Here is a 24,346-nt window from a genome sequence, read left to right as displayed (position 1 = left end):
CAGGATAGTGAGGCATAGCTGTCCCTGCAGTCCATGGAGACAACGGTGAGAAAACAGTGTCTGAGTGACTGAACCAGAAAAATCCCCTTTTCTTACATAAGGCACCTTATGTGCTGTCATGCCTGCGCACAACATCTTATAATAATAACAGTCGTCTGAAAAAATTATCTTGAGGAGGCTCCAGTTTCTGGCAGGGCTTGGATCAGAGAGCGCTTCTGAGGCTGTATTTCCCAGTGAGGAGGTAGTACCATCCTCTCCCCGTGGCTGGTTTCTGGCCCACTGCGTCTTCCCCTTTATGCTCTCCCAGTTTGTGCTAGCACAGACAGTTGTGTGGCTACACAAAACCACTGGGAAAACAGAGCTCGTTCATTAGTTTTAACCAAGACCATGTTTGCTGGAAGAGTGGAAAGGAGGACACAGCAAGTGGGAATGGGCAGATGCAGGAGAGGGCAAGCTGCTCTTGGTCGCTAAGCAGGGGGACGTGGGTCTAGAAACAAATAAATCCCCAAACCCAGCTTGTATTTGAGAGGGCTCACTTCTTCCTAGTTCAGTTCATGCCAGTTTTTCAAAGCTTTTTTTTGCCCCCTTGTGCTGGATGGCATCTCACAAGAAGTGAGACCCTCACCCCTTGTGAGCACCCTCACAGGGGTGCTTGGGTGTTTGCACTAGTTCTTCAGGAGGTGCAGGAGAAGAGTTTGGGAGTGAGATCCGCAGGGGGAAAGTTTCCTCTTCTTGCTCATACAAATCGAAATGCGGTGGGAAAAGAAAGTGCCTGTATAAATATATAAATAGAAACTGAGCTGTCTCAGTGTCATGGCAGAACAAAACCCGGCTTGTTGTCAATGGTCATGAATTCTTTGCCTTGTGACTCTGAGGAGCCTGTTTGTTTCTGGTTTGGTTTTTTTCTTACCTTGTATGCAATGAAATCTCCTCGTTTTCCTCTTAGATAATTGGACAGATTTCCATATTTGCAATATTCTACTATGACCATCAAAGGACCTAAAAAGATGGTGAAAGCCAAATGAGTTTGGAAGCACAGCAAAGCACTTATTATTAATTTATCCTCACAAATCCTCTTCAAAATAGGTAAATATTATCATTCCTATTATAATGATGAGGAAACTAAGAAACAGAGAAATGACACCCTAGAAGAACACAGGCAATCAATATCAGTTATGGAAAGATGGGAATACAGTACTTTTTCCCCATTACATGAGAACAGTTGGAATTTATTCCTCATTTCTAGACAAAGGAAGTTCAGAATGATAAAGGAGAATATACAATCCCATATGCTATTAAGGTCGTTTATCACGGAAAAGTCCTCTTTTTCTCTGCTGCCTTTATAAATCTCTTCGTTTGGGGTGGGGCTAATGCCAGTGGAGACAATAAAATATTTACCCAGAATCACAGACAGCTCTAAATCAAAAGTTTGCAAAATAGCTGGTCTGTTTGAAAGCCTGGAAAGTCCTGTCAGTTTCTTTCTTATTTTATTTCTAAATATACCATAGAGTTCAATGCAACTGCCATTTTTATACAATTATGAATGTTTTTAAGACCTGCTTGAAAGTGCTTTTATGTTGCAGTGCGAGCCATTAAGGATTGGAAAACTGCATTCTCTACCTTTAGCACAATCACTGCTTTTTTGCAATCATCAGATGTAGGATAAGGTGAAATCATGGGACTAGAATGCATGTAAACATCTGTTATCATCAGCTGTAAGCAGCCAGACTTTCATGTCCAGAAACCTTTTTCTGTCCAGAAGCTCCACATTCAGACCCAGCAGTTCCAACTTCAAAGGAAAAATGCTGAGAGCTGCACTTGGCTGTTCAGAGAAGAGGCAATACTAAGCAACGCTCTTTTGTCTGGCTATACCCGAAGCACACATACGCACTGGTACTGCAGGTGATCTGCTTGGTCCAGTCTGACACGTGTAACACCGTGAATGCAGGGCTGAAAGCAGGGCTCTAAGTGAGACCTGATGGGGGATCAAGGAGGGAAAAGTGAGCCTGAGTTCTCTCTACTGCATCCCAACTCAGACTGGGTGACAAATACTATTGGAAAGGAGATGGTCCCTATAAGGGAGAGGGTGAATTCTAGCAGTAGTAACCAATAGCTTGCCAATAACAACGTTGTATACCTCTGCCAGGCTTTTTAATCGTACAAGGCTTACAGCACTGCTACATGGAGTACACAGCTTGGGGCTGTGCGGGACTTCCAGTTCCTATTGACATCAGCTGCCACATGTTCAGTACCTGAGTACGCTGTCCCCATGTCTGCGTAAATGCAACTGGCCCCAGATCAGAGCTGCCAGTGCTTCTACTGCTGACCACACAACTCTGCTCACTGGGGCTGGCTGGCTTGAAATGTTAAGTAGGCATCAATGTAGGAACAGACACCCAGCCGCAAGTAGCATGGAGCTTCTCTGAAGTTTGACAGCAGGGATAGATGCACAAGGACATAGTTAGACAGCTCATCTCTGATCCTGCAACTAAATCTGTATTGTCATTTCTCTTCCACCATGCTACCTCCTCTCCCGGGCTGCACATCGCCCGGTGCCTCCCTGGAGCGTTGCTGGGTTCCGGCAGTGCGAAGGGCGTCTCTGGGGGACGCTCTTCTGAAGAAGCTAAAGTCAAGTGTCCCTCATGGATGCCCTGAGGAAATGCAGATTCCACCACAGCTTCAAAGCTACACTAAGTGCTTTATTCATGTTTTTGAAATGCTTCCTAGACATAGCCTCTCCATATTTTATTTCCTCATTGTAAATCATATACCATGCATTAGTGATAGCTGCTTAACATCAGACTCTCTGCCAAGGTGTTAAGATTTTGTTATTTGTTATATTGTTAAAATAATGTATGTGCATGCTTAATATCACTTTTCATCAGGAATACTGTTATATGGTTATATAAAACTTAACAAGGAAGGAGAGAGCACTGTATTCTGCAGTAGCATTTTAATAGTTACTCTTATCCTCATGTCTGTCTGGAGAGCTCAAGGCTATTTTTCTTTAGTCTGCTGTTGCATTGCTCAAAGGTAAACAAACCAATGCCTGCCTTGAGGCTCCTCAGTGCTCTGCAAGGCCTCACTGCGCAGCTCTGCTCACTCCCCTGCCCACTAGAGTTAGCAGTGATTCCCCTAGGCAGCTTGGAGGGAAGGGTTGGGGTTATCCCTTCACCCGGGAGGGCGATCAGGATGGAGCAGGGTGGAGAACAGGAAACTGAGGGACTTCCAGGAGAAAAAGCTACTCAGAGAATGGACAGTCACGGTATCCGATCGGTTGCTCAGATGTATTTTGCTATGCAACAAGAACCCTATGTTCCCTGTGTTAATTCAGTTAACACTGAATTAGTGTTTTGGTTAATAAATATTGACTTCTTAGTAATGCTGCCATGTTTTAGGCACCTGTTTGTGTTAAGCCACCTCATTGACTTGACAGGAGAGGAGTCACCCACATTCATAATGTTACTTCCCTTCTACTCACAGGCTAGCGTCCTTGCTACTAGCAAAGGCTACTTGCATATGCATCTGAATCTTTAAAACCCACTGGTTAAAGCTTGCTGTCCCCCTGAATAAGCATTTTGGGCTTGCAAAGCTACAAGAATTCGTGCAAATTCCCCATTCATGGCTCCCAGATTACAGCAGTATCTGCGGTTGCTGTTTGCTGACTGCTCCTTGAGGAGCTGGGAATATCTTGCTGGAGGGAAGATTTCTTTCCTGGCATCCTACCAAATCTACCTCACTGAAGTTTTCTTTTTCCCTCTTGACTGGACAACTACATGTTCTTTGGGAAAATGATCGCTTCAGAGTCTCAGCTGACAACAGATGTGTGCACCATCTCTCTCACTCTTTCCCCTTCATTTATTTTACTCTGGTTTCTTTGTCCTCAGCTCTCCTAAATCTATCCTTTGGGGATTGTTTTGAAGGTTCATTGTAAGCAGTAAAGAGACATCTTTGAGAGTTGTTACCCTGAATTTAAAGCACAGTATAGTAAGAGACAAGGATGCTTTGTATGGCAACATGGGAAGGGAAGGGATGTTTCAGTGACAAAGTTCTAAGATTTATAGACTCCTTTGTTCAAGTCTGTGCTTTGCAAGATTGTTTGTATGATGTACAGCTAGTTGTGTCAGTTCAGCCCCTTGAAGGTCCTTAGCTATTGCTCTGTTTGGCTTGGAATGCCTAAAGCTTCCTGTACACTATGCAAAACGCCTGCCTTTGCCTTGCAGGAGCGAAGTGCTTGGGAGAAGAGGAGGTCTCAAGTACGTAAGTGCTCTGCCTGGTGCATCTTCCTGATAAGGCAGGGATGGGAGCACCTCGTGCCGCCGAGTCAGTCGCGCAGGAAGTCCGTGGAGGGGAAGGCCTTTGACTACCTCCAGATCAAGCCCTCCTACACTTGTTCTGAACCTCATTTTGTGCTCTGAGCATCAGCCAGTATCACACCTGATCTGAGAGACCTTCTTCAGCATCTCTGGGGAGTTGGTCTGAGCTCATAATGCTGTGGGGCATTGTCAGGGCTGAGGTGCCTTTGGAAATGCAGACCAGGCAAACGAAGGCACTGGGAGGACTGAGGGCTGGAGAAAAGCTGAGAAGCACCTTTGAAATGATCAGTGGTGCCTATATGGAGGACTTAGGCACCTAGCCGCACTTAAGGATCCTGCCTCCCTTCAGTTGATATTCTCTCTTGTAGACAGGGTTACAAAGAACAGAAAAAAAGAAAAAAAGAGAAGTGACACCACTTGCTAGGAGAAGGCGTTCAGAAGCTATTGATGAGCTGTGTCCATATTCTGCGGCAGCACAATCTGTCTTGTGAGCAGGAAGGTAGAAGTGTTTGTGTTTGCAATAACAGCATGCGCAGATGACTTGGACTCTCCACCACAGACACATCCAAACACCATTATATCTGAAAAGTGTTTCTTCTTTGCTCCTTATTTACTGACCACTTATCAGATTGAGCATTTCTCACCTCCAGCTTTGGTGCAGGCTCCCAGCAGGTTGACTACATTCAGATGATGTCCTATGTGGATGAGGATCTTCAGCTCAGACATTAAAGCCTTGCACTCATTAGTAGTTGCACATTCTGCTTAAGATAAACAGGACAAAAACATATTTACACAACAGGATATTTTTAACAGGACACAGCAAGATCCTGTTTATACTTGAAAATGAAACCCACCCAGGTTACTTGCAGTATCTCTGCCTTTCAGACTCCTAAACAGATAAGAGTTCATCCGCTTCACTGTCTGTTGTTGACCTTTATGAAGTGAAATAACACTTTATCTTTTGAGTGACTCTTCCTTTCTCTAGCATGGGTTACAGAGGGCTACTGTCCTGTAAGAGAACCCCCCTAAACAAGATACCAGAGAGCCTTTGCAAGGACTGAATTTTGCAAGCTTAGTAAAGGAGCAAACAACCACCCCAAACAACAATAACATAGAAAAAATATGCTCCTCCTTTTTAAGTGATGTGTAGTTCAGCAGTACCTCTTTGCAACACCTCAGTCTATTTTTCCACAGTACGGAGCAGCTCTCCACTGCAGGTGATGGAGGAGTCCAACACATCTGTAAGACGGGTCCCCACATATACCAGAGAACGTACAGCAGTATGGGTTCTTGCAGAACAGTACTAAATCTCCATCATCTGAGATCTTATCAACTCCAGAAATACATTTCCCAGCAAAGCAGAGGGGGCCATATTTGCTTGTGAACCATGAACCCAACGCTTAAGAAAGCACTGGTTAGCCAGTTATAAAACACTTTCATTCTCTTTTGCTACCAAAGTGAAGGAAGGCATCCTCAGGCCAGAATGAAAAGGACCTATTTGAATTACATAGACATTCCCTCATAGTTTATCCCATTTTCTGTGTCATATGTAGTTCAGATGCTGGCCTGTTTCCACTAACATCTTTACAAAACTTTCATGATCAAAATGAATTTTAATACAAGGGACTGTGGCCTGTTTTCTCTGTATATCATCTGTTTCTGCCTTTGCATCATGTAAGATTTAAAAATGAAGAAATAGTTACATAATAAATCATTTGGTGTGACAAACTTAACCTCCTTATCGGACTGCAGAATTCTCCATAAACAGATTTTCCACCAACTTATGTGTCATAAAGAAGGGGCTATTCCAAGATTTCTTCAGTCAGCGGTTTTTGTACATGGATGTATCTCCGTTGCCTTCAGTGGCATTGCTTCTGATTTATACTGGCATGAGCTGGGACACATGCCTAGTAAAATCCAAACAGAACAGCCTCTGAAATGCTCCAGATAACCTAGCGCATTAAGATACAGCCTTCAACCCGGGACAGATACCAAGATACTTCATGGAAATGACAGATATGCTGGAATTACAGTAATGCAGCCATCTCCAGAGCTTATTTTTTTCTTTTTTTTTTTTCTGAATGGATTGACTCACACTAGAGAATCTGGTTTATTCAGGAAAATGCTGACTTATGGACATGTTAGCTGGGGAAGGCCAGGTTAGAGCAGGAGGCTGCTGTCTCCACTGGGGGTGAAAGGCATAAAATTAGATGGAGGAATTGTCAGAGTTTACGGAGTATGTGCAGGCAGGGTAGAGCTGACGTGAGGATCAACTGACAAACACAGCATGGAAGTAAATGAAAACCTGGAGCTACCCAGGGCAGTAAGTTTCTGATGGAGAGGGGAGTGTGGATGGATCAGGAGCTCCTAGGATCTTTCACGGCAGGATCTGGAGGTGGGTATGGGAGTGCAACAAACAGCAGGGGAGAAGGTGATCTGAAGATCTGTTTAGTGATGCAGAGAAGGGAGACCAGGTCCAGAGGAGGTCCAGAAAGGCGACAAACAGATGGATTTTGGCACTTCAGAGAAATGGGAGGTAGCAGAGCAGCAGGAGAGGCAGCTGGCAACAGAAGCCAAATAGTGTGATGTAAGAGAAGCTCCTGAATTATGGCATTGCAGGGGTTAATACATCATGCAGCAGCAATACAGAGCAGTTTGAGCTATGAAAAGACATCCAGTGAACACCATGTGTACCTTTGACAAAATCCAAAGTGAACAGCTAAAAACCTGCAACCCAAGTAGTCAACGTGCTGGCTGATGTATTTATTCATAAGCTGTCTGCAGAGTCTTTGTATGTAAATGTAATATGAAAGAATAGTCTCCGAGTTCACCCTTTCCCCACCACTGAATGGTAAAAGCATTCCTTAATTTCAGTAATTGCAAGCAAGTTGTCCCTACTTCACTCCCTTGGCATTGCTTTCTTTCCAACCCCTTGAACTGTTCTACATCTGGAAGGGCTGTGATCGAAGCCTTAGATCCAATTTCAGACTATCTGATGTAATTACATTCTGTAATCTGCTCCCCTCCTAACCCCACAGACCTGGAAGCTGCCATTTTCCTCCTCTAGGAATACAAGACTTAATCAGCAGCACAGCACGGAGCCCGCTTGTCATTTCCTACACATTAACAGCCAGTGTATAACAACTAATTGCTCCCATATGGCAAACCCACTCCCTTCTGAACACAATGAACTCGGGACTGGTTTGGAGCTGAGAACTGAAAACCTTCTTGCCGACGGGTTCCCTGAGGAGTCTTCTGAATCTCAGAGGGATATGTACCTTTAAGCATTTTAACAGCAACTGTTTTGCAGGTTGAAGATTTATCAATGCCAAAAGCAGACGCTTCCACCACCTTCCCAAAAGCACCGTGACCCAGTGTTTTACCTAGAGAAGCAAGAGTCAAGAGTGAGCCAAGGGGGACTTATGACAGTCTGCATCAGATAAGAGGGAGACATGCATTCTCAGCTATGCAAGAAATACAAGACTCCAAAGCCCAGGCACAGTGTAGACCGATAGTCAATAGAAGCCTGTATCACATATTGCAGTATATGTATATGAACACTATGGTTTATATCCATATGACTTTAATGCAATACAGTATGTGATAGAACAGAGTAGAATAAATAAATCTGGATTCAGCTGGAGGCAAGGTTGACTATATATCAATGACTTAAGAGTAAAAACATTACATATAGTTATCCCCAAGCCCAGGAAAATCAGAGTTCACATTGAACATGGAATTGTGGAATCCTGATCTGTCATGAATCACAATCATGGAGATAGCTAGTCAAGGCATTCAGGCAGTCTGAACCCTTTAACCCTTCAGTTATTGACATTTATTTGACATAAAAGCTATATTAAATGGAATTTAAGCTGATAATCTTTCTTAGTTTGCCTTTCATTTGAATTTTCCAGACCCTATTACCTAGTGTGCTCTGAGGGCTCTGAGCCACAATGCAGCAGGGCACGCTGCGCATCATTGTCTGACTTTCTGGTCCTGCCACTTTGTCCCTGTGGCTCACCATCCTCCTTTTTCATTTTTGTCTTTCTTTCTCCTTCCTCCATCTTTCCCTGCTAAAGCACCATGAGCACACACTAATACACGTATATTCCATGTGCACATTGTTGCACACAGACACTGCTGGTTCCCTGTGTAAATACAGTCTATTTTGTACGTTTCCTTGCTCCATCATTGCTTGTGCCAACCTACTGAGTGAAATTTGGTTCATTTTTTTAAAGAAGACTTTTGTAAAAATGACTGCTCTTTTTTCCTGACAGTTCTTTACAACTCAGAGCCAAGTTCAAATGGTCGATACAGAATTGCATATTTGACGAGTTGACGAGTTTCTTCCAAAGAAAACTCACCGAAAGACTGTGCTGTTTAAGATTCACGTCCATTCCCCTTGTCATCTGTGGGAGTGAAACCAAGCCGTTGACAGAGCGGGTACCTGGAACACTGCTTTTCTTCCCTGTCAAGAGCTTGGCTTCACTTCTTCAAGGAACAAGAACAGGCGATGACTATTTGGAGAGATGGCATCTTTGCTTTTCTTACTAAATATCTAGTTTGACCCCCAACAAGGATGACCCGGAATTCTTTGCCTCACTGCCTTCATCCCCAAGGATGGAAGTTCACTGGCACTAAATAGTAGGTTGTTTCTTGGATTATACAACTGATCCACTGAAACTGAGGACCATTAGAAGTCATCACTCTTTATGATAGTAGTTCCCAAACCACTCACCCAGCCGCAGTCTGTCTCTTGGGAACTCCCATTTGCTACTGTCGTAGGGAAGACGATCACACTGCTCGTCAAGGGGCATTTCCTCTGGATCCATTATAATTGACAGGTATCCTGTTTTAATATCCGTGGCATCAGGCTGAAACAGGGTGTGGAGAAAGTATTCACAATATTTACTCTGCAATTCTAATGGGAGAGAGCTGTCATCTAGAAGACTGAGTACGAGCTGGGGAGTTCCCTGAATTCCAGTTTTACCTCTGAAATTTATTCTGAACCATAGATGCATCTTTTCAGCTCCCTGCCTTTCTTTTTTTTCCTTCATCTGGAAAATAAATGTTTATATATGCCTGCCACTTGCAGGTGTTCAGAAGAGTCACTGATTAATGTTGGTAAACACTCCGAGGACACAAAATCTATCACTGTCTTCTACCTGTATCTATTAAAGGAACCCAGTGCTTTTTATGGGGACTCCATGAGTTACGCTTCCCGGTGTCCTGCTGAGCACGTTCTGCTGCATTTTGGCAGTTTATCAGCATTTTGCTTTGCAGAATCAGAAGCATGCTACGTGACTTTAAAATTCATAAAACGTAGGGCCTGATTCTCCACAGTTATCCCCTTCACAGCTATTGCTTATTCTAATTCAAAATTAGTTAAAAGCTGGTGAAAATTGCTGCTACTGATGCTGCTTGGTGCAAAACTGATTTGGTGGGACCTATAGACCAGTGCACAGGAGCATAAAATGTAATAGGAAATTCACTGTTCACAACTCTGTTAAACTGAATGCAACGAGAGAAAATGTGAATTTAATCACTGTATTTGCAATATGAGGGGAAATTTTATTCAAGTGTTAAGGATCAGCCCTAGGACTGTAGTCTGTGTGAGCTTCAGAGCAGACACCTATGGTTTCCACTCTGTTTACTGTTTGTTTTAGGAAAAACAGACTTAAACTTGATCAATTTTATCAAATGCTCCTTGGAATGTTACTGAAACTTTACTTTTTTCAAGTCACAAAAGGGAGGTAAAAGAATAACGAGCCGTGAAGATAAAACAGTGTGGTTTGGGCTCATTTGTAGAACAAACATCCTAGAACAGTTCTTAAAACAGGGCTTCCTTTGCTATGTATATTTTAGAGAAATCTTATTAGACAAGTGCTGAAATCAAGCCCTCGTTTTAGGGGATTAAGGATTTCATTTGGTCTCCTAATCTTGCGAGCCAATTTGACTCATGGAAAGGGAGGAGCCTGATTTTCTGATACCGAGGAGGTGCGTAGAAATCTCGCAGGTACAAGTGACCTCTTGAGATGTCAAGGGACTATCAGCAGCAGTCTTGGACTGTAGTTTTGTAGGAACATTTTGCACAGGTTTTTTTACCATCTGTCCCAAACATTCACACTGGCTTGACTTCAGCCCTAAACTCCGATGCTATGCCTAAGCTGGATCCAGTCCCAGAGCCTTTGCACAATACGGATGCTTTCTTACTTTTCTCAGTTTCCGAATGAAAAGGGTCAGAAGAAGCCAGAAGAGGGTAGCTGCTAGGCCAGTGCAGACCAAAATGATAACTTCGATGTTGGATTTCTCCTCAGACCCTGTAGGTTAAATGTACAACGGGATTTTAAATTTAGCCAAAGACTTTGACAGAATAATAGTTCTCATCAGTCCAACACAATATATGCATTTTACCTTATCTTGGACCTCACCTTGTATTTTAATAAAGGCTGATGTGCTTTCTTGGCCCATGTCATTGGATGCCTTGCATTCATAGAGCCCTTCATCATCCTTTTTCACTCGCTCGATGACCAGGGTATTATTTTCCATGGAAATTCCTGTAGTGAGGGATTTAGGTTAATTTTATCACAATGATTTATGTGCCTACAAATGCTTTTAGGGAGCAGAGCACTGAAGTGAGCTCACAGCCATGCAGGCCTGGTACTGATCTCTGCTAGGAGCCACTCTAGTGCTGTACTCTTCCCTGTGATCTGGCAACGACTGTCCCTGCCATTTGTTTTCTCCTCAATAGCTGCATAAATTGTTTGGGGATCATTTAACCAGCAGCAAATGTGGCTGTTAATTTATCATGAGCAGACGGAGCCTGACAAAACTTTTAAAGTTAGTGGGATGCTCTGATCAACAGCAATGGGAGCAGGGCCGGATCTGAAAGGTGCTTGCTGGCACAGGTGCCTCTCTGCTTCAGCTACATGAGCTTGCCGTCAGCCCTTGAGCTGATGTTACGCCTGGCTCTTTTGTTAAGACAAAGTACTTCAGACCCAGACCAGTATGAGCAAATAGTGACTGTGTTAGTGGGGCTTTCTGCTGTGGGGTTCTCGCTGAGTTCTCTGGCATCCCAAGCTTTCGAGAGGCATGATCTTACTCCCTTTTCTGCAGGGCTGAAAACACCAGCCTGAGGTGGGAAGCTGGGTTTTCTGATAGCCTCATGAGTAAAGATTACAGGATACAGGGGAAGAAAAGAAAACTCAGAGAAACTCTTGGAGAAAGCGGTTGTCTTGGAGGCTGTGGGAAGTGATGGCAGTTCAAACGCATGGAAAATCAAAAACAGATCAGACACATCCCTGGAAAAATCACTGCAAAGAGCAATCCTGAATTCACAGAAAGCCAGGGGCTAGAGATGGAGTAGGAAGAGGGATGTGGCCTAGGTATGACTTAAGCAAGGCGTTTTTTTATTTATTTCCATATTTATTTTTCCTGATTCTGTGGCACAAACTGAAAGATCATCTGTTTCACTAAGAATGTGTTTGGGGCAGAAATAGGGGAACAGACAGGGCTTTGAATCCAAAAGGGAAGCACATTTTGAGTTGCTGGGTGTTCTGCCCATGAATCCTGTTGTTGTTAACAAAAGTACTGCACATAACTTGCCATGCACTGTGTTGAAATATTTACCCTGAGGTGTTTTTTCCAAATATTTTATTTATGTTTCCATTGGTTGGATGAGTTACATGCTTGTCCCTCTAGAATTATTTATAAAATTTCAGTAGCTATAAAGAGTTTCTGCTCAGAACAGTCTGATCTGAATTATGGATGATCCCAGATTTCCTACTTAGCTCAAGATGCAAAATTAAAGTCACAGGACTTGCTACTAACACCGGTTTCTCCATGATTTATAGGAGATGCAGGACAGGGATCAGAAGGAATTCCAGGCACAGATAAGGGAGCTCATGCTCCCTGCCCGTGGCAGCTCTGTACCAGTTGAGCTGAGAGCTCAACTCACTTTCTCATTACTGTGGTAGGGGAAATAAAGAAAAGATGTGTGATATTGCACAGCAGAGGAAGGGACCCGACCATTAGGGTGACTGCCCTAACAACTTGCTGCAATATATTCTGGTCAGGCGCCAAGGATATCTAATAATTCAGGCTCATGTTTTCAGACCCGCCTGACAATCAGATACACTCCGTCTCGGTTTTGTACACAGTGTTGTCTTGCAGAAGCAGACTGAACAGCAGCATGCTGTACTCCTTGGTTTTACTAATGCTATGCTAATGTATGCAGAGTATCTAGCTGACTCTGCAGGCACGAACACTGCCACTTGCAAAAGGACAGCTGCGTAAGCAGGCATCGGGTTGCAAGTAGTTGGCAGCTTTGACCTCGAAGTCCAAGCTGAGACTACTGCAGTGGTCTGATATTTTTGGATTTCTGCTTGTGTTTTCTGGGGTCAGCTATACCATCCTGATTCAGCAGTGCTTGTAGAGGCCAGGGAGCTGTGGGTCCCGTGTTTGTGGCAAAGCTGGCAGCCTGTCACCACGTGTTAGGTAGTGTGCTGTGGCGCGTGCTCGAAGGGCGCGCACTCACCTGACGCTGCTGAAATGGGATAGCCGTTTTTCCTCCACGTAATCTGGGGCTCTGGCGTTCCACTGACTCTGCACTCCAGCATGATCTTGCCGCTGATGTTAACCTCCAGATCTGTGAGGTTTTGTATAATATACGGTGCGGCCTTTGCTACAATCGCAAAGTAAAAAACACAGAATGAGTTTTCAGAAGGCAACTCCTACAGCTCTGCATTCTCCTCGCCTTTGACCACCTGCATGGTCTTTCTGGGCTGCAAGTGGCAAAGAGTTCTTGACGGGGTAGCAACCCCCCAAAAAAGATGATGGCAGGAAGGGGTGAGTTCATTTTGCTTATTTTCAAGCTGACTAAGCTTAGATTCAGCTCCGGTTTGAACCTCCTTGAGTTTCCCATCCTCTGAAAGAAACAGAGGACAGTGAGTGGGCAGAGCAAAGGCAGAGTGAATACAGAGAAAGGAGGGAGGAGGAAACAGATCCAAGGATTTTGTGTTTTTCTCCATCGTGAGTGCAGTCATCTACCTGCCACGAAAGCACATTACTTCCACTTCGTGTTCATTTATAAAAAATACAGAAAAGCAGTGAATAAAACCCCAAGCACTGCATAAAAAATACATATAACCTGCAATAAAGAGAGTGGCTAATGCATATCAATACATATAAAAGAATTATCTAAAAGCTAGTTTGCATAGGGGAAGGGAATCTGGTTTGGAGGGGTGTTTCCATGTACGTTCTCCAGAAAACCTGCCTCTCTGCCATGTACCGGACAAATACCGAAGCCCAGTAATTCTAACAAGAATGTGATGAAGATTCCAGTTCTCCCATGGACGAGTTCCCAGTCTAGCTGTGTTTTTCCCATAGCCAGCATGTGTAGGTGTCATGTGTAGGTGGAAATCTGACTAAATGAATAAAAATATCTGCCAGGGGAGAGGAAAGCGAATTACCTGAATGGGGAGTGCAGAGAAAGCCCGGGGCCCCACGGCGGACGGCGCTGACAGGGGGCTCAGATCCCCGCTGGGGGCCATGCCAAGCCGCCAGCAGTGCCTAATGCAAGGGTGAGGTTCCTTGCCTTCCTCCGCACTTCAGGAAGAGGCTCATGCCATTCCTTAAAATAAATCACTTCCCACTCAGGTAGCAGAGCCACGCTAACCACAGCTGTGCCGTGGGTGAAGGTTTTCTTTACGCGTGCGTGTGGCTGCGTGGAGGGGGAAGGGACGCTGAGCGTGTTGGCTGCACTGGGTATGAGCTTGCATTGCGATGTGCTTGTTCGCTCAAACAAGAATGAAGCCAGCACTGCATGGCCCGGTTTTACCCTAAGTGACAAGTGCTCCCTGCAGCATTGCTGTCCCTTTGGTGTCACATTACCCATTAATGTAAGTGGGGAAGCCAACTAACCCTGCTTCTGAAGTATTGCTTTCTGTACCCCTGACTTGCCGACATTTACTTCAGTTCTCTATTTCTGTACTTTGGGTTTTTCTTCCCCGTTAGAAGATTGCTAATAAATTCACCCATTCCGGCAGCACTTCTTCTTCTGAGAAGGCTTAGAGCTGATCACTCTCATGTTCTTCACTGCGAAGCAGAAACAACTTCACGGGTTGCCAGTGAGTTTCTGCTGGTGTAGGCCTGGAAGAAGTATCTCCTGCCTTTTATATTCATATATCCAAAGAAACCAGGCTTCAAGATCTACACTGTTACTTTTTTTGTGAAAATGGAAAAAAAAGAGTTGGCAGTTTGGGTATAAGTAAGAAAATACTGTTCTTGCAATGAAGTACATCCCACTTACCCAAAATAAATGATACATGTCACTTGACTGTATATTTGTGATTACATCTGCTAGGTGCAAATGTATAGGTACCCATATAATGCTGGCAGCTGTAAAGGGGTGGAGTCTTCTACCAAGTCATATAGATCTAGGGTGGCAGTCCCAAACGATAGAGTTGTGCTGTTAATAACATGATGGGTGATGTTTCTTCCTTCAGTCAGCAATAAATCTGCACCCAGCACTGAGTTAGAAAAATAAAATGCCGCTGGAATTTCCTTTCTGTGCAAGGTGAACACTTTATACAAAAACAACGGAGGCTGGATGAGTAATCCTATGACTAGGTGTCAATTCTCCCTCCGCAATGCGAAAAAAAACCCCAAACACAGAGCATAAATTATATATTAGGGCTGTTCCTGAGAAATGCTGAGCACCTTCTGCCCCCAAAAGCATCAAAGGGAACAGCAGCTGCACAGCACTTCTGCTCACAGTGTGTCTCTCGTTTTCTCCTGGCAGGACCTACCTTTGACGAGGAGCTGAGTGTGCTGCTCGAGCGTGTCGGTGGTATTGTGCTGGTTTTGCGCTCTGCACTTGTAGAGGCCGCTGTAGTCCTTTGTGACGTTATTAATGACCAAAGTCAAAGAAATGGAATAGTTGTCAATTTTCTTGATCACTGAGTCCCTGAGAGCCACCTCTGAGGAGGGGTAGTGCCAGGCCAGGTTGCTGTAGATGTACTTGGAGGCCCTGCAGGTCAGCCGAACATCATTGCCCACAATAGTCGTAATCTTGGGGTCTGTCTGCAGACCAAAGGGCACATCTAGGAGGAAGAGAAAATATGTTTACCATTAAGGCACATCTGAGAATGTCTTTGGCTGCCCGTTTTCAACTTGACGGTCAAGTTTCAAAGAGCGGTCGCGATGGGGTGAGCCAAATTTAAATGAGAGCTGCATTTGCATGTGCAAACAGGCACTTGTGCTAGTGAGTTAGGTGTCTGACTGTATCTTTCACGTCACAGTACAGACGTGGGGTAATTTGGCCCTGAGTATTCTAATCATTATATTTTCAAGTAATTAATTGAAAGTTTATATATAGAATTAGTTAACGGACTAAGAGAGTTTAATCAAGAGAGACTGCTATACAAGCAGACAAATGTGTGTTCATGAGATGTTTTCTCTCTATCTGCAATCAGTGCTTAAAAGTATAATTATGTAAGAATAAAGAAACCTAGTCACGTTTCTCAGAAGTAACACTGTCTTTCTGTACTGCTGAGCAATTTCCCAATACTTTCTTATTTCAGCTATGCCAATATTTGTTTTCATCAGATGTTCCTCGTTGGTATATACTTGCTCACTGAATGGATTAACTGATCTGGTGATGTATAAATCCTTGAGGCCTTCATATTTAATAGAGAAATAATTGGAGGCGTAGGTCCAATCTATCCACAAAAGAATCAGCAGTTCCTTGCTATATTTTTAGTAACTTTTCACTCCAGAAAAAAATCAGTTTTCCTGAAGTGCCAGACTGAATCCCTTTGAAGAAAAGCAAAAATATTTCTGAGTAAGAATCCCAGAAACCGGCCAACAGACATGTTCCTATCACTATTGCATTAGCTGTCAGAGACCTACAATTACATTCTGCCCGAAACATACTCTTTTCCTATTTTTATTCTGTTAGTCTCAATGATCTGTCCACCCAGCAGACTTGACTGAAAGTGCATTGATAGCCAGAGTGACCTTGCGATTCTTCCTCCTCTGTCTGTTAGGACGTGATTTTGAAGCAGCTGAAATGGAGAGCTAGGAAGACTCCATGATAAATCTTACCTAAGACGCAGGCATAGTACCTGGATGGGACACTCTGGGAAGACTAGTTCTGGATCACCTTCCGAATATGAGGGGTATTTGCAATAAATCTGACAGGTTGTTGCTTCGATACCAAGCTATTAATAAGATGCTTTCTCAAACTATGATGAAGTGGATGGTACTTTGGGAAGGACAGACGTTAAAGAGGAGCAAGAACGCGTTGCACTTGCAGTCTGACAAATTCCACATGGGAGCTGGAATTTGGCCAAGGGCTTACACTGCAAACTCTTGCAAAAAGTACTGTGGAAGCTATAGTTGAGGATTAATAGTGAGGCTGTTGAAATAACCAATCTGCCTTATAATACACTATATATTATATATAATACAGAGCCCTGGAGGAGCTTTCCAATATGATTAAAAGTCTTTCTCCTTCACAGTTCATCTGGAATAGAACCAATAAGCTTTGCTTCATGGTTTTTAAAGACTGGCACCAGAAATGTTTTACAAAAGATCCAAAAAGAGAAGAGACCCCTCAGGCCACTGCTGTGGAAATTATTTTTCTCTTCTTCCCTTTTTCTTGGAGTTTTTAGTTTATGCAGCATTCTGTTAGCCTCAGTTGCTTGCTTTCTCACTTACTGCTAGCTGCACGCGCCGACTGACTTGGGTAATACTCGCGTTCCTCAGGTCTGCTGTCCTGTGGTTCCAGCATGTCAAGATGATGCTTTTCAAGAAGGGGGGAAAGTCTGAAGGCAACAGAACTTCTCTAGACAGGGGGAATTAAGGTCCAGTGAATACTACAGTATGTGGCACAGGCAGCAGCTCTCTTGAATCCTTTGAAATGTTTAAATGAAGTCCAGAATACAGCCCAGCCAAACATGACTGAAGAGTAACCTCCCCCTGATCTCTGGAAGGCCCTGTGTGCCATCTGCTAGAAGCTCGGAAGAGAAATAGGGGAAAAGTGCCCTCTTTACTTGCCCATTTCTTATATCTTTTTCTAAGTATTTCCTAGTAGTTCCTGCAAGAGACATGGTACCCAGTTAGATGGTCAGGCTCAGTCCGTAAGTAAGCTCAGCAGCCTGGGATGGGCAATTTCCATCCTTGGAGGTTTTCAAGACCAGAATACAGAAATCCCAGGGTAATCTGCCCTCAGCTTGTAGCTGACCCTGCTTGGAGCAGGAGACCCCTGAGGTCCCTTCCAGCCTGAATTACCCTGGGATCTGAATTGCTGGGTCTCAGTCAAAGTGTGGAGGGAATCTAGATGAAGTGGTGAGGTTGGAGCTTGGTCATGTTACCCAGAGTAAAACACTGCAAGCTCTGCAAGACATGCAAGGCAAGCTGAAGCTTGGCTGTACTGGTTTGCCCTTGCTTCTGCCTCTCAGGAAGCTGTTTCTTCGGGACAACTTATTCTTACAACTTGCAGCCCCATTTGTTTGGCAGGGTGAGTTTCCCCAAATGGCTGTGGGGGAAATACTGCAGCTCTTGAATAAGGCTCCTGTATAAAGCACTGCCTGTTGCTGGCTGTGACAGCATGGGCTGGAGCACCCAGCAATCTCTGACATTTTCCTGTACGTTCTCAATGAATTTTATGTGTTAATTTGCAAGCTGAAATATGAAGGTTGCTTGGTGTTTCAGCCTTGCTGCTGGACTTCACGTGTGCAGGGTTTTTTCTACCAACTTAACATTCTGAGAGCAGAGGACCGGCTTGTTTTTCTTATCATTCCTTCTAGAGGCATTTTTTATTTAGGATTTTGAATATTTTTAGCTGGGACTTGTGCTATTCTCTTCCATCTTGTTAGCCTTTCAAGAAGCTCCTTCTGCTCCAATAGAATATTCATTGATTTTCATTACAGTGGAAGGAAAGAGAGAAAAAAACCATCAGTCTCTCTTGCTCTCCTTTCTCTTTCTTCCTCCTACCTGGATTGTCTGGGGAGTAAGTGCAGCTTTGAGAGCGCATTATAAGTCAGTTCATCTCTTAGACTACTTTGCTTACACAATCTTGAACCTGAGCAGTGATTAACTTCCTCTCTCTGAACAGATACAGTGTTTTATAAGACTCCTAATAAGTCGGCTAAAAGAATGCACCGTGGGGCCTTTTCTCTTTTATCAGCAGTTACCAAACATTTGTCTTTCGTATTGTATTACTGTGTAGTAGCAGTGAATTTCACTCTAGACTGTGCGGGATTCCATGGCAAAATAGGGAAATGAGCCATTGGGGGAAGGTAAAAAGTCAGCATAAATCAAAAGAAAGTCTGGTTCCATTTGTATTTACAAGGAATTAATTGGTTTTAATTTCCTGTGCTTTGCACAATAATCTGTATAATTCAAAACTTCTGCTCTTTCCCAAATTCCATGGCAGTGCCTGTCAGGGTGGGGGGGGGGGGGTCTCCCATCAGGCGTATGCATGTATGAAAAAGAGAGAGTGAGAAGAAGACAGGGTGAGCCCTACAATCTGAAACAGCACAGAGCTTTTCATAAATCCTGTAAACATGTCAGGAATAAACAAATTGAGAGTGGCAAGCAGTTGTAGAAAAGCCCAGTTCATACATTGTTCCACTATCGGATAGCGGATCCTTATCTGGCATCTGAAATACAATATTTTCTTTCTGGTAGAAATCTTTAGCTCCATTTTTCTGAGTTGTTTTTGCAGTCAGATAAGAGTTGAAACAGGGCTTTTGTTATTATTTGTTATTCTTATCATAATTCATTTGTATTCCAGGAACTTTCAGGGGCTTCGAATGGGTGGGACCCTGTTTTGTTGTATGGAGTACAATCACATAGTGCTAGAATTTGATTTACTGTGGACCTAGAGTAGTAGCGTACAGTTGCCCATCACAAGGTGCAGACCAGAGATTAGAAGGTAAATAATCCTTGTTCGTGGCAGAAACTACCGCCAGGAGATACCAGCTCAGCTTTTCGTTGCACTAGAAAGGTTGTGGGCTGCCTTGAGCGCTCTGTGGGCATAACTGGTGGTGGGCAATGACATGAGGCAGTTCTGAGCATCTGACACGTCGCCCACGTTGCTCCTGCCCGTGATAAAATAGTAGTCTGAGTTAAATGGGAACATTGGTGTCAAAGCTGCAGTAGGCAGGATATCTGGGAGATGGCTTCTATTTCAATAAGAAACTGTAAAAGGGATTTACACAGACAGAATAGAAATACTGGAATAAGACTTAGGCCAGGGCAGTAGGGATAACACCTCTACTGCATTAGTAGGGGAGTTTCTGCTGCCTTGAGCAGCTTTAGGAGAGCTTCAGTGGGCCATTGACAGTCAGGACATCTGCAGAAGGAGCTTAGAGAGGCTTTAGCTCTGTCACTTAATGATAAGATTTCTCATCTCATTGGAGCCCTTATATGGTTTGGTTTCAGAGTGATCTCCAAACCCTGGTGACCTTTCAGTGAAATGCATTCTGCTGGCAAAGAAATGCTTTAAAAATAGATATCAGTGCTATTTCTAGTGTCTGTGGGAGTTTATGAGGGGGCTCTGCAATGGAAGAACAAAATGGCTGTTGTCATTATTCCATTGGGATAAATATATTTTTCTGAAATGAATGTGGTGGTGATGAAAACACCAGACTGAAGAGAGATGTTTCCGCACAGAGCAGGTGCAGCCTGGACAGCACCTGCTCAAGTTTCCCCTACCAAAACATTTTAACCCCAACCTAGTGGGGCAGGCTTTTAGGGGAAGAAGGGAGCTTTGCCTCTGTAGCACCTCAAGATTTCTTAGCAGGGACACGGAGGTTAAATAACCTCAAGCCTGCCAAAAAAATTTGAAAGTGACTCAAGGCCCATCACATTGTTGGTCAGTAGGAGATAATTGGAGATCAAGATTTCCAAGTCAGCAAATTGCTGGATTAACTGTGGAGTCCCACAAGCAGTAGCTGATTTGCAGAAAACAGAGTGTAGCTGACTGTGGAGTGCCAGGAACATTTGCTAGATGTGGTCCTAAAGGCCCACACATTGCTTGTGTGCTCTCAAACCTTAACTCAGCCTTTGCTGTCAGCTTCCACATTCAGTGCACATAAAATTAATCAGCCTGGCAGTCATAAAATGGTTTTCTTCTCACCTACTACTCACCAAGAAGTTCCCAAACTGTCAGCTTTGTAGCAGTGGCTATATCAGAAAGACTACAAACTTGAATTTTGAGGCAGGATCTCTGACAGCGTGCTGTTACAGGATAGTCTATCACCTCTGCCCAGCACACATTACCTCTATTCATGTGCAACACACCTTTTCCTATCTTGGCAAATCTGGCCCACACGGCTTGCTTACGGCCTTATGCTTCTGGACTCCCCCATTTGGTATCTGACAAACTGTCCCAAAATGTTCCTCCAGCACTGACAGTAGATGGCAACTCCTGGTGAGAGTAACCTGGCAGTCACTTGCATGCCCCAAGTGCCACCGCTAGAAGACAGTGCAGTTTTTCCTTCTGCGAGGCAGACCTTCAGCAGCAGCTCTTTTGGCAGACAGGCCACTTGTTGGAGTAACATGTATTACTCAGCAGAGACCATCACATAAAGAAGCGAAGGAGGAGATCACTGTGGTGCTTGCTTTTTTTACCACTGCAACATGACCCATTTTAGGACTGGGATTCCACATTTAGAAAAGATTTCATTTTTTCATAATCCATAAACATCACTATTTTTAAACACACCATTTATAAAAGTCAGTCCTACTCATTCAGCATCTACTTTTCCCCAGCATGGCACAGTCCCACACTCTTCTCTTCCAGGGCAAGAATGTATCTTGTCTTGCCAAGCCCAGTTCACCTTCTGGTCTGCTTGAGATGGAAAAGGAACATTTCTGCCATAACCACTGTCAGTAATTTTCTCCAGTGATTCAATTTTTTTATAATTAAAAAGGCATAATTAAAACATCTGGGTCCGAAAACATTACCAGGTTGGTCTTAAAATAAAAAATCTGAGATATTAGTTCAGTGGGGGGGGGGAACCCTACATAAGTTATGCCATTTCCACTGAGAAGTATTTTTCCATAAAACAATCTTTCTCTAAAAGTCATAGGATGAAAACGTAGTTCTGAAAGGTGCGTAGATTGTCCTAACCCTTTGACACAGACCTTATTCTAGCTGCCAGTTAGTTGCCGCAACGTTGGTTTTAGTCTCTAAGTATTACAAAGTACTGTGAATAGCTTGGGAACACACTGCTTTGGGAAACCCATCCAAACACAGTATCTGGCAGAGTTCAAAGCAGAAACAAGCCCTTGCGAAGACTCACTTGGAAGTGGTGAAGTGTAAAATTAATAGCTGATCTTCAGCCTGCCTTGGTCATCCTGGGGACCTCTTATGTCTGTGCTGTATCCCTCAGAAGAGCACCATGACGGGCTTTATCCTAGATAAGCTGAGTTAGGATTGGGAGAAAATCTTCTGGAGGCTTAAAAACCTCTTCTGTCTCCATATGGCATTGCAGTAGTGCAAAGAAGCTGTAATTGGAGGTGAAATCTTTCCTCCATATGGCACCAGCTTCGTTATCATTGGATGACATTTCTCCTATTAGCACTTCTGTGTAATAAGAATGGCAACAAGCTTTAGTGAGCACATTTTTGCTTAGCTCGATTTGAAATGTGCCAAAATGCTTTAGAGCAACGGAGTCAAACAACACAGGATGCAAGAGAGTCAGGGGAGGGCACAGCACTGTCAATAGTGAGCTTCGCCCTCAGTGCCTGTTTTGTGGGGAAGAAGCTACGTGGTGAGAATTGGACATTTACCTTCCAGGACACTTCTGCACTCTTTGTTCTGAAAAGTGTTATTTTGATGCAAATTCTACCAGCCAACATCCACTCATCCAGAAAGTGAGCACAGAAGTGATTCAGTTTAGTCTAGTTAAACATTTGAACAAGGCTGTCCCTGGACTTCTCCTTTTTTAAACTCCCATCTCTCCTAAAAGCAGCATATAGGTCCTGATCTCACTACTAAGGAATTTCTGTGTTAAAAGGTTAAGCAGATATTTGTTTGGATTTGTGTTCTTTGGAGAAATAGCATGTCCACCTCCTCCCTCCCTAAAGGGCACTGGAAAGGCTAATGGCTCAGGCAGAGATCCAATGTCACAACAACTCCTGGTGATATCAGCAGCCCTGGATTAGGTCTGAATATTGTCCTTGCTCACCTTCCCTATGTCCACTGGCTTAACCAGAAGTCCACCATTGTCCTGAGTCAGGGAGGAGCTTGAGGTCTTTGGAAAATTACAAAGGACTTAGCTTTTGCTAGAGGTTTCATGAGGACAGTGCTCAAATGTCACAAGTGTTGCTTTAAGACACAGGCAGCTAGGCTCAGGGCCTGCATCTGCAGTCTGAAAAGGGCAAAATAGGCATCAGGTCTGATGCTGGACATGCCAGACTCAGTTGTGCATGGACACAGGACCCAGCCTCGCGTGTGGTGAAGAGCCCAGACTCTGTCTGATTTGGAGTTCCCTGCACACACAGCATCCTGGGATCCCCAGAGGTTTTAACGGGTACTCACCAGCCGTATGAAACTTTAAGGTAAATCGGATCATCATTATCAGCAACTAGACGTTGTGTAGTGTCTCTCATGTTGTTTACCTGAAACGTAGAACTCAATGCTCCTCTCTTCTGTGTCAATCTTGTTTGAAGCCACGCAGTAATAGATTCCTGACGCACTGCTGTTTTCCATAGTTAGCGTGCTCACAATCTGCCAAGCGAAGAGACAAAATAGAAAGGCTTTGAATATAGTGTAGGCTTAGCAGAGAGGCTTGAGAGTAGTGGATAAATATATATTTTATGGCAGGAAAACTGCCAAGGAGCTTCTAGTAGTGGGTGAAGTTCACAGACGAGTGCTTCTACCAGTTTTTTGGTCTCTGCTCACATCACCTCAGCTCAGATAATTCTCTTCCTTCCTTATTCCTAAAACCCTCCCCTTCTTCTTTTTTTCCTCTCTCCGCTGGTGAAAAAGAAGGCTCCCCTTTGCCACACTGCCGCAGTCTAAATGTGACAACATCAGCAAAGAGCCAAAGTGAAGGACCCCAAAGATTCATCCGGGGCACTGGAAAGGCATCCAGGACACTAGCCCCACATCCACAAATTTTCATTTCTGATATAAATGTTTTTCATAGGTGACAGGACAGCCACATTTGCATGGGGAACAGGTCATTCTGGTGGATGTGATATAAGGAATATTTCAGGGATTTGCTTTGCAGTGATCTGTCCCCAGAGAAGGGAGGGATGTGGCCCCTTTGGACCTCAGATTACTCTTACACACTGTCCCTGGGAGACCCTTGATTCAATAACCCTTTCTCTGAGCCTCACCAGAAGTTGTGCAATGCAGAAGGCAACCCAAAAGCTGTCTGCGTGTGTGATGCTTTGCAAATGCAGAAAGAAAGGGAGGTTCATGACCTGCGGGAGAAGAAGGCACCCTTGTCCTGAGCTCCACCACACAGAAGAAGGGAGCAGTTCAGCTACTGATGGGGGCTAAATTCAAACGTGTCCTTAACGACTTGTTTTCCTTAAACAACCTAATGTCCTACCTTGATATAGGTCCTTTTTAATGAGCAGCCAGCCTGACGGCACTGCCCTAGCCCGTGTCAGTGCAATGTCACGAGCTCGGGGAGGAATATCCACAGGTCGTGGCTTTAATTATTTCTGGTACTTCCTTTGTGCTGCTAGTGAGAAAGCAGCGTCTGACCCACCAAACCGGAGATGTTCGTGCAGGATTACTTTGCTCTCCCTGCAGCCATTCACCTGAGGAACTCAGAGCCCTCACATTTGGAACAAATATCACTTTCTTTGCAGTCCTTTCTAAGGACTTTAAGAATCGAAACTTATAACACCCCCTGGCTCTTTGCCCTTATCTCCACAGACTGCTTTGATGTGCAGGAAAGCATCTCTGGATTTTTTTTTTTTAATATCCTACACTAAATTCACACAAGACGTTCCTTTTCTCTTCATAAAGCTACGACATGAATGTGTCTCTAGCTGTG

General features: G+C 43.9%; 1 protein-coding gene and 1 long non-coding RNA gene across 5 annotated transcripts in view; one reads left to right on the top strand and one right to left on the bottom strand.

Annotated features, from left to right (window-relative positions):
* The window catches only part of LOC112982925 (uncharacterized), a 143,126-nt gene extending 134,931 nt beyond the window's left edge, over window positions 1–8,195 (top strand). The window contains exon 6 of one of the 2 annotated variants that reach the window (XR_010390988.1): window positions 4,224–8,195. This is a non-coding gene — a long non-coding RNA (uncharacterized LOC112982925). The remainder of the gene's footprint in view (window positions 1–4,223) is intronic. The other variant, XR_010390989.1, reaches the window with a different exon arrangement.
* The window catches only part of LOC112982911 (vascular endothelial growth factor receptor kdr-like), a 147,172-nt gene that overhangs the window by 30,559 nt on the left and 92,267 nt on the right, over window positions 1–24,346 (bottom strand). Inside the window, exons 12-20 of one of the 3 annotated variants that reach the window (XM_064518089.1) lie at window positions 22,953–23,061; window positions 15,125–15,418; window positions 12,853–12,999; window positions 10,748–10,873; window positions 10,530–10,636; window positions 9,055–9,190; window positions 7,595–7,699; window positions 4,961–5,077; window positions 911–999 (exon numbers count right to left, since the gene is read on the bottom strand). In XM_064518089.1, the coding sequence (XP_064374159.1) occupies window positions 911–999; window positions 4,961–5,077; window positions 7,595–7,699; window positions 9,055–9,190; window positions 10,530–10,636; window positions 10,748–10,873; window positions 12,853–12,999; window positions 15,125–15,418; window positions 22,953–23,061 (1,230 nt within the window). The remainder of the gene's footprint in view (window positions 1–910; window positions 1,000–4,960; window positions 5,078–7,594; window positions 7,700–9,054; window positions 9,191–10,529; window positions 10,637–10,747; window positions 10,874–12,852; window positions 13,000–15,124; window positions 15,419–22,952; window positions 23,062–24,346) is intronic. The other 2 variants (XM_064518090.1, XM_064518091.1) reach the window with 2 other exon arrangements.

The sequence above is a fragment of the Dromaius novaehollandiae genome, chromosome 11 (assembly GCF_036370855.1).
Source record: "Dromaius novaehollandiae isolate bDroNov1 chromosome 11, bDroNov1.hap1, whole genome shotgun sequence".
Taxonomy (NCBI): Eukaryota; Metazoa; Chordata; class Aves; order Casuariiformes; family Dromaiidae; genus Dromaius; species Dromaius novaehollandiae.
The sequence above is the reverse complement of the archived record's forward strand: the minus strand, read 5'-3'. Positions and strand labels throughout refer to the sequence as shown.